Source organism: Macaca mulatta, chromosome 4 (assembly GCF_049350105.2).
Source record: "Macaca mulatta isolate MMU2019108-1 chromosome 4, T2T-MMU8v2.0, whole genome shotgun sequence".
NCBI classification, from domain to species: Eukaryota; Metazoa; Chordata; class Mammalia; order Primates; family Cercopithecidae; genus Macaca; species Macaca mulatta.
In genome coordinates, this window is record NC_133409.1 from 115,007,114 (window position 1) to 115,022,417 (window position 15,304).

Here is a 15,304-nt window from a genome sequence, read left to right on the forward strand (position 1 = left end):
TCCCAAAATTTACTGGCTTAAAACAATAAACAGTTATTCTCTGACAGTTTTTGTGGATCAGGAATCTAGAAGCCAGAGTGACTGTGGTTCCGGGTCCTAAATGAGGTTGCGGCCGAACTGTTGGCTGGAGTCCCAGTCTCATATAAATGCACAACTAAGGGAGTATCTGCTTCCAAGCTCGTTCACATGATTATTGGCAAGATTTGGTTCCTTGTGGACTTTGGACTGGAAACTTTCTCAGTTATTTGTTAAGTGGGCTTCTCCAAAGGCTATCTTGCAACATGGCAGCTGGCTTTCCACAGGACAAATGAACTAAAGAGCAAGGAAGACCCCTCAAAATGGATGCTCTGACCTTCTGTAATCTCATCTCGGTAGTGACATCCCACCACTTCTACTGTATCCTATTATTAGGTCCAGCCTACTCTCAAAAGGGGATTACACAGGGGCTGCAACAGTGACCCATTCTGTGGACATCACTCAGCCTCCTTCCCCCACAACAGCTGTGGACTCAGTAACAAGGTAGCCATGGTGGCAAGAATAGAGACATACATGTACTTTTAACACCGTCTTTCTTCTGTCATGACTGCTTGGCTACTACCACTACTTACCAACTGCAGTGACCAACTTGATCCCCTGATATACTTTTATGTGGCCTGGGTGGCAGGTCTGACAATGAAATCCTACTGTTATGAAGGAGGATTTATTCTTACAGGAATAAATTTATTCTTACAGGAACAGACAATTATTCTGCATTTAGAGTGCTTTCCTTGATTTATGCTTGCTATATACTCCACCTGTGGACTTACTGAATACCTTAACACACTACTCCATGTTTAATACAATATCCTACACAACATTGCTTCTTACCGAAGAACTCATTTTCCCGTGAAAGATGTAAAGCAGGGGACTAATGCCTGCGGGATTCACAGTCTTATGTATTCCATCATCCAAAAGCAACCGATTTTATGAAATGACGGACAACCTTATTGAAGGTTGTTTTGGAACCAGGTGAGAAAATACACTTTGGGATACTGCCCTAAAGGATTTGTCATATTTTCCAAATGAATTAACGGTATTTGGTGATATCTCTTCTGTTGACAGAATAACAGAGATCAAAGAGTAGAAAAGGGTCTGACTTCTTGCTATTGCGTTTGACTCACTGATATATTTTGCTTTCCATTGTGGGAGAGGAGAGACAAGCTCCCATGGCCACTGAACATGCCTATATATTATTACTGAGTGTGCCAGACTGCAAGTCTTATCCATCTCCTGATACTAAGCAGTTTCTGTAGCTAGTCATATAGGCACCTAAGTAGGTCAAGGCAGTCACGGCATTACTACCATTTAACTGCTGCTACCTGGGGGAGAGAGACTAGCTTGTTTGTTGTTTGTTTAAAAACCACTTGATTCTTGATCCTGGATTCTTCTGTAATGCAACCCCTAATGTGCATATACGTCATCTGGCCCTCTGCATCACACTGTGGGAATTGGGCTACAGGAACTGATGCAAATATGCGAACACTCTGGCTTCTATTTTGCTGTAATAAAGCTGTTTTGTCTTTTGCCCAGGAGTATCCTGTCAGCATCCATGAAACTGCAGCAACCTAGCCTGTAACCTTGCAAGTAGGATAAAATCTCAGACCCTTTACTGCGCTTGCCAGCCATCTCTGTGACTCCAGGTTCTGTTGGCATAGCAATTTTTGTGCCCAGCTGGAATTGCCACTCAGCCATTTTGAACTCATTCCTCTAGGTAAGGTTAGAGAAAGTGGTGATGATGCTAGCTGGAGTGATTGTCCCTGATGACCATGGAGAAAAGAGAGTAGGGAGAAGAGTATAACCAGAAGTCAGGGGGTCTCCTGGAATACCTCCTCGCAATACCATGGTTTTATATTTTATTTTAAAAAATACCATGCTGAATGGTAAAAGTTACATATAAGACGATTACAACCATATATCGGCAAGACCACCCACACCTCAGAGCCGCTGTCATCCACTGGATACATAAATCTGATCAGCAGAGGTGCTGGTTGAACACAAAGAAAACAGAAAATAGTTGGCAGTGGTGAGAAGTCATAACCATCCAGATTCACGACCAGTGACAGGACTGAGTACTGTATTTGCGATGTGTTATTAGAGAAATTTGGGACATAAAACGTGATGCTGCTTTTACACTATCCTGAAAATTTTCATTCAGTTGGTCTGTAATAAGGTCCTGGAATGTGTATTTTTAAAGTAGTCCAGGTAATTCTTACCATGGACACTTGCAAAGAACTGTTCTATTTTCTTCCTCACTGGCTCATGCATGTCTATAAAATTTTCTTATTTCATATGTATATATATATTTTAGTTGGGGGTCTCCCTGTCACCCAGGCTGTAGTGCAGTAACTCACTGCAGCCTGGAACTCCTGGACTCAAGTGATCCACCCACCTCAGTCTTCCAAGTAGCTGGGACTACAGGTGCATGCCACCAGGCTCAGTTAAATTATTTTGTAGAGATAGGGTCTTGTTATGTTGCCCAGGCTGGTCTTGAATTCCTAGCTCAAGCGATCCTCTCACCTCAGCCTCCCAAAGTGCTGGGATTACAGTCATAAGCCACTACACCCAGGTTCTTTCCTCTCTTATCATACTGTTATGATGTATAGGGGTGGGGGTTAGGTCACAATTTTGTTTATGAGTTGCAAACTATTGAGATGAGATTATTACAGAATCAGAGAACATCACACTGAGGTCCTGGACTTAAAACTGGATGAGGGATAGTAGTACTATGTCAGAAAGATGAATTTTCAATGTGTACATATGGAGAGAGAATTATGCTTGCAGATGTTGGGAAGAAAAAAGATGGACTACATTACACCTGATATGTTTGTATTTGGTGCTGTCATCAAACCAATTTCCTATGTTTGGTTAACCTTGGTAGAATCAAGGGTCCTATTTTCTACTGTGGAAACTAACGAGGTCAGATACACCTGCTGTCTTTGATGCCTGACAGCCCAAGCACTGGCACAAGACTTAAACTTGGTCAGTTGGATATTCTACTACGCTTTGAATCTGAAGTAATAAAACAAGTACTTGAAATCCAGTTTTCAGGGTCATCCTGGCTAGAGAAGAATACAGTCGTTTAGGTCTTTTTGAGGTCATCAGAACTTGGCTATGATTTTGGTCATCTACTTTCCTTTGGCTTCTATTTGTTTTCCAAACCTGGCTCTCCAGCCCTTCCATCAATTCTGTGCTACCTGATCCTCTTCCAATAAATTATTTTTCTGCTTAGGTTGATTATAATTTTTTTGTTGTTGTTTGCAACCAAGAACTCTTACTGGTATACTTCAATGAGATTCTCTAAAGTAAGAGTCAGTAATACCACTTCAGATAATCGTTTCCTCTCTCCCCTAGAACTGCACCCCATCTCCCACAGTCTGAATTTGGAAGTGAATAGTGTGTGATGGTTTCCCAGATAAATCAAATAAGTTAAATTTGTTAGATTTTAAACCATGAACACAAATGTGCTTTTAAAACTGTATTAAAATAACCAAAAACTAATCAACCAACTATGGTAAGAGCAATCTCCACTACAAATACTATTTATATGATTAAGAACGAGTCATTTGATAAACCTGAAAATTATCCAAACTTAGAATATGCACATTTCAAACTCAGAGCCAAGATACAGGAATATAAAAACTGTGCTTGGCAAAAATATGTGGTGGCTAATTAATATATTTACATTTTCTAGTTATAATGCACTTGGGATATTAGTTTATGAAAATTTTGAGTACTTTCTAAAAAGTAAATAATTATCAATAGCAATCAAAATTATTTTAACTGTAATACTTAATATATACAAAATATGTAAATTACAAAAATACAAAGGCTATAAGTTATACAATTAGGCTGGTCTATCTTGTAAATAAAATATATATACCTCTAGTATTCTGAGAATAAGCAAAGGATTACAAGTGTTGTAGCTGTTCCTCCAGATAGCCATTTGTTCATTTATTAACACCAGAGGCAATAACACAACGCTAAAAATAAACATGCATCAATTGTACAATAAATACTTACAAAAACCTCTGTCTGTCACAATTAGTGAGTGCAAACAGAACTTATACCCAACCTTAGTGCATTTTTATTTTCACAAGTAAAACAGAAAAGGAAAATAGTGAATTTAATGCTATTCAGCACCTTTAGTAAAGTCAAAAGACTCAACATCTCCATATATCAAAAACATTTGCATCTGTATCACCAAACATGTAAAGTTAATTATTTTGTTCCATTTTTAACATGAATTATTTTATTTACATTACTTTTTAGTTCAATAAATTTTAACAATATTTAAAAATTATCTAAATTCATAAAAGTATTTCATAAATTTCAACATTTAATTATTATGTACATATAAGGAAGTCCATGAAAAAAGTTAAAAGAAAATGTAGTCATAAAGTTCAAGCAACATTACCAATTTAGCAAAAATTCCAACCAAATCAAGGCAGAGCGCATTCAAACATTCAAAAATCTTTATCTGCTGCCAACATGAACAGGAAAATTTCCAGTAATAAAAGTCAGTATGAGAAATAATGTTGAAATCACCAGTAGAAAATATATTTTAATAGGCATGACGTATGTTTAAGCAACAGTAATGACTTTATAGAAAACTTTTATGACACTGTCATATATGAACTACCTGGTTTGATTGTATGATAAAGGTGTATTTTAGAACTACAGAAGTTGATTTCAAAAAATATATTGTAGCAGCCATAATTTTATTTCCAGTTAAAACACAGTAACATGTGAAAAGTAAAATTTATAATTAACTAAATAATACCCCCAGTATTAGAAAATTTTAAATCTCACGCTATTCTAGCAATAATGGTCTCTAATATAATGTAGTCTGATGTAAGAATTGTGGAAAGCCGATAATAAACAATCAGACATAGGTATGGGCTTAAAGTTTCACTGAAATACTTAGGTAGCAAAATATATGAAAAAGTAATAGAAAAGTAAAAAGATAAAATTAAAAAATATTGCACAGCCACATTACCTAGAAAGTAAAGTTGATGTTTAAAAAGCACTAAACATGGATGATATAAATTATCTTCCATATAAAAAGGTATAAATATTTCTTAGAACTTATCAGCATCTACATTTTAATATAATACATTATTTGAAACATTGTTGAATGAGGTAATTGTCCAGTCGCTAACAATGCTTTTATACTATTGGAAATATTTGAGGGCAGCAACCAGAAAGAATTTCTCTAAAAAGATTTCCGAATCAAGAACAGCTATATGTGCAGCTCTCCCAATGAGTGAATCAGCTGTATTGGGCAATGCATTGATGACATTATAGCGAACCAAATTACAGTCCTTGCTTTGCAGAACTGGGCGAAGCAAATTGTGGATCATTTCGGAATAGATCTGCCCTGTGGAACCAACAGAAAAAAGGAAAATTAGTTCACATAAGTAACTGAAAAAAAAAAACCTATGCCAATTTTTAGATAAGTTATAAAATTTAGTTACATTATTTCCATATAAAGCAGAAAAATGGCTGTTTTTAAAAAGGTTTAATTTTCCTTCAACTATCATTTTTGGGACTGTTTATAGAAAATATAAGTAATCACATTATCTAGTCAAGTGGAAATAACAAATTTATTATACATTATTCTTGAAATTTGAATTTTTTTTTTTTTTTTTTGAGACGGAGTTTCACTCTTGTTGCCCAGGCTAGAGTGCAATGGCGTGGTCTCGGCTCACTGTAACCTCTGCCTCCCAGGTTCAAGCGATTCTCCTGTCTCAGCCTCCTCTGTAGCTGGGATTACAGGTGTGTACCACCACACCTGGTTAATGTTTGTATCTTTAATAGAGTCAGGGTTTCACCATGTTGGTCAGGCTGGTCTTGAACTCCTGACCGCAGGCAATCTGCCCACCTCAGCCTCCCAAAGTGCTGGGATTACAGGCATGAGCCACTGCGCCCAGCCGAAATTTGGTATTTTTAACTCAAAGCAATGCCTATAACAAAGAAATAATTTTCTTTTAACATTAAGTCACTTATAACTCATTAAACAATTATGAAAATAAGCCAGCCATGGTGAGACATTTTGATAAGGCAAAATTATAAACTTGGCCTACAGCAAATACTTTAAAAATGTTTCTGTGGCAGTCAAAACTTCCAAATTATTTTAAGAAAGAATAGCAACCTCCTATAGTCAGATGAACAACGTGAGCTTGGCTCAAATAACAAACAGGATCTTTTGTTTGGTCTGCGGGTTTATTTAGTACTTGTGCTCCTCTCTCCTTATTTTTGGCTAATTTTTTTTGTTTTGTTTTGAGACAGGGTGTCACTCTATTACCCAGGCTGGAGTGCAGTGGCATGATCACAACTCACTGCAGCCTCCACATCACAGGCTCAAGCGATCCTTCCATCTTAACCCTCCTGAGTAGCTAGACCACACAGGCACGCACCACCGTTTAAATTAGCCTAGCTAATGTTTTATTTTTGGTAGACATGGGGTCTTGCTATGTTGCCTAGGCTAGTCTCAGACTCCTGGACTCAGGTGAGCCTCCTGCCTCAGCCTCCCAAAGTGCTGGGATTACAGGCATGAGCCACTGCGCCCAAACTACGTTTTGCTAATTCTTACAATGGATTTACTGAGGTCATACTAAGCACATAAAAGATAAAGATGAGAACGCATCCACATAAATGTATAAACTGCCTTCTAAGGGGCAAAACATAATGCTTATGCACTACTATATATTAGTAAATGAGTACTAACAGTGTCCATGGAACCTGTGAGCTTTAGAGAGGTAAATATTAAACTTCAGAGGACAGGCAGGATGCGGCCTGAGGAATGACAAGAAGGGAAAAGTACACAGAAGCACAATCAGATAGAGAAGAGAGGTGTTTAAGAGAAAGACTGACTTAATATATACTCATCAAAAACTTTTTACTCCCACCTCTCCTCTTAGTTTTCATTGTGAGTCAGGTTGGATTTGTGGTTCCATGCTATTTTAAAAATATGTTAATACGGGAAGAGGTCTAAACATATCTTCATCATTTGATTTCCCCTGTTCCCCAATGTCACAGAACCTTATTGTTAAGATAAGGGACATTTATCTAGTTTCAGCTACTCATCTGAAGGTTAAGCCTCTTCTGAATTTTTTCCTTAGGTGGACTCTAGCCTTTGCTAGAACAGAAGTTAAGAAAAGGTTATTTTGATGTCACAAATGTACAATAAAGGAGTACTTACCATGTACCAGGCACCATGTTAGGCACTGCCAATAAAAATATGCTTAAGAGAGTTCTTGCCTTAAGGAGCTGTTCACCATCACAATGTAGAAAAATAAAGAATTAAGAGTTTAAAATCAGCCTCATTCCAAAAACGGATTTGAGGCAATAATGAGAGGTAGGAGATCAGGTGTTTTTTTGTTTTTTTTGTTTTTTTTTTTTTTGAGACAGAGTTTTGTTCTTGTCTCCCAGGCTTCGGTGCAATGGCGCAATCTCAGCTCACTGCAACCTCCACCTCCTGGGTTCAAGCTGTTCTCCAGCCTCAGCCTCCCAAGTAGCTGGGATTACAGGTACTTGCCACCATGCCCGGCTAGTTTTTGTATTTTTAGTAGACGGGGTTTCACTATGTTGGCCAGGCTGGTCTTGAACTCCTGACCTCAGGTGATCTGCCTGCTTCAGCCTCTCAAAGTGCTGGGATTACAGGCGGGAGCCACCACACCCAGCCGGAGACCAGGTTCTTGACCTAAGTCTGTAATTAACTAACTGACTTTGGCTAAGCCACTTAGTATCTCTGGGCTTTAGTTATAAAATGAGCAAACAGGACTCAAGTTTCCTTCTGGCTCCAAATGGCTATAATCTAAATTTATTTTGTTATTCACAAAGAGCAAAAGAACAAATAAATAAAGTCTTTATCATTTACTATCGGTAAAGAGGGGCAAATCCTTGCTGCCACCTTTGTGTAAAAGTGAGGTACAGCAGAACATGTGACAAGGATGACCGCAATTGTCAGTCCCAATAATTCAGAGGAAATCAAAGTATGAACTACGTCTGAGGCAGCAAAATGGAGAAGCGTTTGTAATTAGATGAAAGAACTTCTTCATTGGTAAAGGCAGTTCACATGGCAGGTGAGAAGAAAGGAAGAGAAATGGAAGAAGGATAGCTGTTAATATAAGTGGGTGGAAAGGAAGTAATAGGAAAGAGAAGAGTGACAGATAAGAGAGAAAGTGACTACAAGAAAAATTTCAGAAAGAGCTCATTAATACCTATAACTCTTTGAAATACTTTTATTCCATTACCTGACTGTTTGTCCTTTAAAGCTGTTTTACACATTTCAATGCGGGCAGAGTGATAAGGAACATAGCGATCCTGTAGAGATCCCACTAGCACAACATTTTTGAAATAATGAAGCCCTGTGAATAGAATATAATAAATTATCATGCAGTAGTTAACCAGATTTAAAACAAGTTATTAGTATCATATTAAGTGACCAAAACATAAATTTCCTTAGCAGTACTAAGTTTCTGTCTTTGTCAATACTTGATGAATCCTTTCTCCAAATTTCTACATGTTCTCTACAAAAAACCCTACTTCACTGTTATGTAGTGTTGATGCTGAGTGAGAATGTGTGTTTGCACTGGGAGCAAGCACTGTTGCTCAGTGGTGTGGAGATAGGCAGGAAACAGAATATGTGGACTAATATTCTATAGAAAGTATTCCATGATATTCTTACCTTCCAAAAGGTATTCATCAATATTTAGGACTATTTCCAAAGAAACAAAATTATACTCTTCCATTAAACAAAACACTTTATAAGAAATCATTTAAAGCTGACTTTTTACTTTCATTTATAACACTTGCCTAATATGATTTATATTTTTTTTAAAATTTTTATTATTTTTTGAGATGGAGTCTCGCTTTGTCGCCCAGGCTGGAGTGCAGTGGTGTAATCTCGGCTCACTGCAACCTCTGCCTCCTGGGTTCAAGTGATTCTCATGCCTCAGCCTCCTGAGTAGTTGGAATTACAGATGTGGGCCACCACACCTGGCTAATTTTTGCATTTTTAGTAGAGATGGGGCTTCACCATATTGGCCAGGCTGGTCTTGAACTCCTGGCCTCAAAGTGATCCGCCCACCTTGGGCTCTCAAAATGCTGGGATTACAGGAATGAACCACCACTCCTGGCCTAAAGATCTTAATCTTGGGAAAAGTATGGATTCACACACAGCCAAGTGTGACAGTATGATACTATCTATGCCAAAAATAAGGCCATCCTTCCTTTTTCCTAATGAGACTATACCACTTTTTTGGGGGAGGTGACATTTTGAATGTATACAATCCTAAAAAGATAAATGAAATAATCAAGTATCTATTAGAGAAGTTAATTGAACATATGTTTAAAATAATATTGTATAAAATATTAAGAAAAAATGACTCCTCTCCCACCTTCATTCTCACATCTCATGACACAATTTGACACCAATATATTCATCATTATCAGTGCCACTTTGGGAATCATCTATGTGTCCTAGAGCACAGGTATTCATACATTTACCTCTGGAGTCATCTAAGACTCTCTGTGGTGTAGATAGGTGTGTATAGCTTTAAGAAAACTGATTTCCAGGATGGGCGAGGTGGCTCATGCCTGTAATCTCAGAATTTTGGGAGGTCGAGGGGGAAAAATTGCCTGAGCCCAGGAGTTTGAGACCAGCCTGGGCAACAAAGTGAGATCCTGTCTCTACGAAATTACGAAAATTAGCCAGGTGTGGTGCTGCATAACTGTAGTCTCAGTTACTCAGGAGGCTGAGGTGTGAGGACCCCTTGAGCCCAGGAGGTGCAGGCTGCAGTGAGCCATGGTTGCAGCACTGCACTCCAGCCCAGGTGACAGAGCAAGAGCTTGTCTCTAAAAATAAAAAAGAAAAAAAGAAAATTGATTTCCAGATCCCAACCTCCAGATGAGCTCTTTTCTAAAAGTGACTTGACTTTCTCCTACTTTACAAGATAAAGATATTATCTCTCCAATCTATTTCAGATCTTATTAAGGTATATGGCCCTAGGGTATAAAAGTCTCTGGAAAACCAAGCAAAATATAAAGTCTAACTTTTTCTGACAAAAAGTCAATTTGAGTTGACTGTTTGACAGTGAGAAATGGCTTTGCCAATTGGATTTTATGGCATGCATTTCCCATAAATTGAATGAGCTAAATCTATAATTCCAATAGAATGAGCTGAGATTTCATATTTTATGAAAATATAATGTCCAGGTATGGTGGCTCACGCCTATAATCCCAGCACTTTGGGAGGCCGAGGGTGGACCACCTGAGGTCAGGAGTTCGAGACCAGCCTGGCCAACATGGCAAAACCCCGTCTCTACTAAAAACACAAAAATTAGCTAGCATGGTGGCAGGTGCCTGTAATCCCAGCTACTCAGGAGGCTGATGCAGGAGAATTGCTTGAACTCGGGAGGCGGATGAGCCAATATCGCACCATTGCACTGCAGCCTGGGCGATAGAGCGAGACTCTGTTTCAAAAAACAAAAACAAAAACCAAAAAACCCCCCAAAAACCAAATAAATGAACCTGTACCTGGACCTTATACTCCTCTATTACCCATTTCTTGGCACACTGTTGTAACAAAATTCTTCATGAGTTTTCTATGTGTCTCCCTTCTCTTCCTTTCCTCCGGTTCTTTACTTAACCTATTCCCAGAAGTCTTTCTTCCTAATTACCCCATATAAATTGCTCTTTCAAGATCACGAATGACCTCGACAATGCTAAAAGTTTAAGGGTCAATTCTCAGGCCTCATCTTGTTTGACCAAATTTTAATTCTACCTGGTAGCCTGAATTTGCATCCAAAATACAATGGTTATTTCAGGCCAGTATGTCTTCTCCAAGTAAGTGAAAATAAGTAACTGAGAGATCACCCTGTGTTAGTGATTTGAATATAAGGCAGCACTCTCCTTTCTGATGGGTAATTTTAGGAGAAAACAAAACTTACTTTGTTTTCAGGCATATATGACATTTTATTCTTTACTCATCATTCTCTCTGCTTTTAATTATCATTTTTATATCTGCTCATCAAATCTAAATTTCTGGCCTGCTTTTCTTGCCAGATAACTTGACACAAAGCTTTGTGTCACTTTAACATTCACTATTCCTAACACCAAATTCTATTTCCAAAATTTCGCTTGCTATCTTAAATTCTTTATTCTATAAGCCTATTCTTATTCTAGTCCAATGAGAAATATTGGCCAGCTTTAATTACTAATTCCCTCATATATACTGCATCATCAAGTTTGGCTTGCTTCATATGTAGTATATGTTGCTTTCTCTTCTTACCAGTATCACTGCTATTCTCTACTTGCTGGTCTCATGACTTCCATTATAAATTTCTTTCCTGAGTTTTATTTTATATGTTTCCTTCAAGTTAAATTTTATTTTTAATTTTTTGGAAGAATTTTAAATTTATATCTGCTTCCTTTTTCTTTAAAAAAAGATTTTGTAATGTTTAGAAAATTTCACATCCATTATAAAAATTAAGTTATGCAATATGTCTGGGAGGGATAAAAAAGTGACCATATCTTTGGTTTGTCCCAGTTTAAAGTATCAGATTAAAATTATAAATTATAAAGTATATGTCTTACCTCAAAAAATATCAATATTGGCTCCCATATATTAACGTCCACTCAATTTAGCTAAGTAGTCTTTAACATCAAAATCTGGCCCTAACTCTTGGTGGGAACTAGGAACTTACCCAAGTTGAGGCAGTCTAGTTGAGAAGAAAGGACATATTGGACTAGGGATCAGGAGACTGATTAGTTTAGGGTTAAAATCTGTATCTCTGAGAATACCATTTTATTTCAGCGTAGTATGGAACTACTGTTAATGAATGTAAACACATCAACAGGTTAAAGGAGAACTTCCTACGGTGTGCAGTTATAGGTGGGTCCAGAAACTGATCTGGTTAGCATTCTCAGATGACTGGGTAGGGCTGAAGTTCCCAGGCTGGTCCCCTCTGCTGGGGCAACAACCTGGTTGGTTCACTGGTTTATCTAATAATGGCTTACCCAATTGTGCTTTAAAAATATAATCATTTGCTGGCCGGGCGCGGTGGCTCAAGCCTGTAATCCCAGCACTTTGGGAGGCCGAGATGGGTGGATCACGAGGTCAGGAGATCGAGACCATCCTGGCTAACACCAGTGAGACCCCGTCTCTACTAAAAAATACAAAAAAAAAACTAGCCGGTCGTGGTGGCGGGCGCCTGTAGTCCCAGCTACTTGGGAGGCTGAGGCAGGAGAATGGCACAGACCAGGGAGGCGGAGCTTGCAGTGAGCTGAGATCCGGCCACTGCACTCCAGCCTGGGCTACAGAGCGAGACTCCGTCTCAAAACAAAAACAACAACAACAACAACAAAAAATCATTTGCTATTGATGCCCTGATGTGAAAAGAGTTGGAAGAAGAGGCTGGGTTAAACTATTTTTAGTGCTCTATATTCAAAAAAAGATGTAAAATATTTTATTAATTTCTCTCCAAGTTAAAAAAAAATTAAAAATGTTATTGCTTAGTGCTGAACAAACAGTAGGCTCTCAAATATATTGATTAACAACAGATTTGATTTTTAATAATTCTGTAAGTGGCTCCTGAAATGTGTATTTCTCAAGAGTTCTGGATAGGTGACATATAACTGTGTTACCTCTCGCCCTACCCTTTTTCATTTTTAGAACTGAAGCAACTTTGGAACAACAAAGCAGTTTGGCTGGGTGCAGTGGCTCATGCCTGTAATCCAGCACTTTGGGAGGCCGAGGCGGGTGGATCACAAGGTCAGCAATTTGAGACCAGCCTGGGCAATATGGTGAAACTCTGTCTCTACCAAAGATACAAAAAATTAGCTGTGCATGGTGGTGGGCACCTGTAATCCCAGCTACTTGGTAGGCTGAGGCAGGAGAATTGCTTGAACCCAGAAGGTAGAGGTTGCAGTGAGCTGAGATCACGCCACTGTACTCCAGCCTGAGCAACAGAGCAAGACTCCATCTCAAAAAAAAAAAAATCTTCAACTATTCCCCTTTACTAGCTCCTCTTGCCTTCCCCCAACCCCACTGCCGCCCCTGCTGCCATTCACTAAGGACACAGCTAACAGTTGTGTACAGGCATGCCTCATTTTTTTGCATTTTTCTTAACTGAGGTTTATACAAAGGGTTTCTTATCAAAAGCAGAAACCAGACTCAATTGTATCTGGATTACTTATATAAGATACATTATTTAATGTCACTGATGTCTGTTCTGAAAATTCATAGTAATAAAACATTTTGCCAGATGTTTGTTAGTACTGTTTACAACTCCAGAAAATTGTACACTTAAAATGTTTAACTTTTTCAAATTCAGTATTTATAAAGCAATCACAGTTTTATACAGGTATACCTTGTTTAACTGTACTTCGCTTTACTGTGCTCTGCAGATATTATGTTTTTTACAAATTGAAGGTGGCAACCCTGCATTGAGCAAGTCCATTGGCATCATTTTTCCAATAGTACATATTCACTTTGTGTCTCTGTGTCACATTCTGGTAATTCTTACAATATTCAAACTTTTTCATTATATCTGTTACAGTGATCTGTGATCAGTGATCTTTGATGTTACTATTGGAATTGTTTTGCAATGCCATGAACCATGCCCGTATAAGACGGTGAACTTATGACTGCTCCACCAACGGGAGAGACATTTCCAGTCTCTCTCTCTTTCCTTGGGCCTCTCTAGTCCCTGAGACACAACTATATGGGAATTGGGCTGATCAATAACCCCACAATGGCCTCTAAATGCTCAAGTGAAAGGAAAAGTCACATGTTTCTCCCATTAATTATTTTTATTTTTTGAGACAGGGTCTCACCCTGACCCAGGCTACAGTGCAGTGGTGCAATCATGACTCACTGTGGCCTCTACCTCCTGGGCTCAAGGGATCCTCCCACCTCAACCTCCGAGGTAGCTGAAACGAGAGGTATGCGACAACACATTGGGTACATTTTTGTTTTTTTTTGTAGAAATAGGATCTCACTGTGTTGCTCAGGCTGATCTCAAACTCCTAGGCTTCAGTGATCCCCAGCCTTGGCCTCGCAAAGTTCTGGGATTACAGGCGTGAGCCACCATGCCTGGCTCTGTTTCTTACTTTAAATCAAAAGCTAGAAATGATTAAGCTTAGTGAGGAAGGCATGTCAAAAGCCAAGACAGGCTGAAAACCAGGCTTCTTGTGCAAAAGAGTTAGTCAAGATGTGAATGCAAAGGAAAAGTTCTTGAAGGAAATAAAAAGGGCTACTTTTCACTATTAAGCCGTTAACAATTATATGAAACGGCTACTTTAAGCCGTTAAGAATTATATGAAATCTACTCTGTCTGTGCTCTATTAATGGAACAACAAAGCCTGGATTACAGCACATCTGTGTACAGCATGGGTTACTGAATATTTTAAGCCCACAGTTGAGACCTACAACTCAGAAAAAAAGATTCCTTTCAAAATATTATTGCTCATTAACAATCCCCGTACTCAACTAAGACCTCTCATGGAGATATACAAGGAGATTAATGATGTTTCCATGTGGGCTAACACAACATCTATTCTGCAGCCCAAGTGATCCATTAGTTATTTTGACTTTCAAGTCTGATTACTTAAGAAATACATTTTGTAAGGTGATAGCTGTCATAGGTAGTGGTTCCTCTGATGGATCTGAGCAAAGTAAAATGAAAACCTTTGGGAAAAAATTCACCATTACAGATGCCATTAAGAATATTCATGATTCATGGGAGGAGGTCAAAATATCAACATGAACAGAAGTTTGGAAGAGGCTGATTCCAGCCTTCATGGATAACTTTGAGGGGTTCAAGACTTCAGTGAAGAAAGTAACTACAGATGTGGCGGAAATAGCAAGAGAACTAGAATTAGAAATGGAGCCTGAAGATGTGACTGAATGGCTGCAATCTCATGATCAAACTTGAATAGACGAAGAGTTGCTTCTTATGGATGAACACAGAAAGTGGTTTCTTGAGATGGAATCTAGCCTGGTAAAGATGCTGTGACCATTGTTGAAATGACAACAAAAGATTTGGAATATTACATAAACTTAGTTGAAAAGGCAGTGGCAGGGTTTGAGAGGATTGATTCTAATTTTGAAAGAAGTTCTACTATGGGTAAAATACTATCAAACAGCATCATGTGCTACAGAGATATCTTTTGTGAAAGGAAGAGTCAGTTAATGCAGCAAACCTCGTTGTTGTAATTTAAGAAATTGCCATAGCCACCTCAATCTTCAGCAACCACCATC

General features: G+C 38.4%; 1 protein-coding gene across 12 annotated transcripts in view; it reads right to left on the reverse strand.

Annotated features, from left to right (window-relative positions):
• Window positions 1-3,956: 3,956 nt before the first annotated feature.
• Window positions 3,957-15,304, reverse strand: part of FAM135A (family with sequence similarity 135 member A) — a 133,821-nt gene continuing 122,473 nt past the window's right edge. For all 12 annotated transcript variants that reach the window (XM_077999779.1, XM_077999776.1, XM_015136673.3 and 9 more), the window contains 2 exons: window positions 8,295-8,408; window positions 3,957-5,416 (listed from right to left, as the gene is read on the reverse strand). In XM_077999779.1, coding sequence (XP_077855905.1) covers window positions 5,211-5,416; window positions 8,295-8,408 — 320 coding nt within the window. In that variant the 3' untranslated portion in view covers window positions 3,957-5,210. The remainder of the gene's footprint in view (window positions 5,417-8,294; window positions 8,409-15,304) is intronic.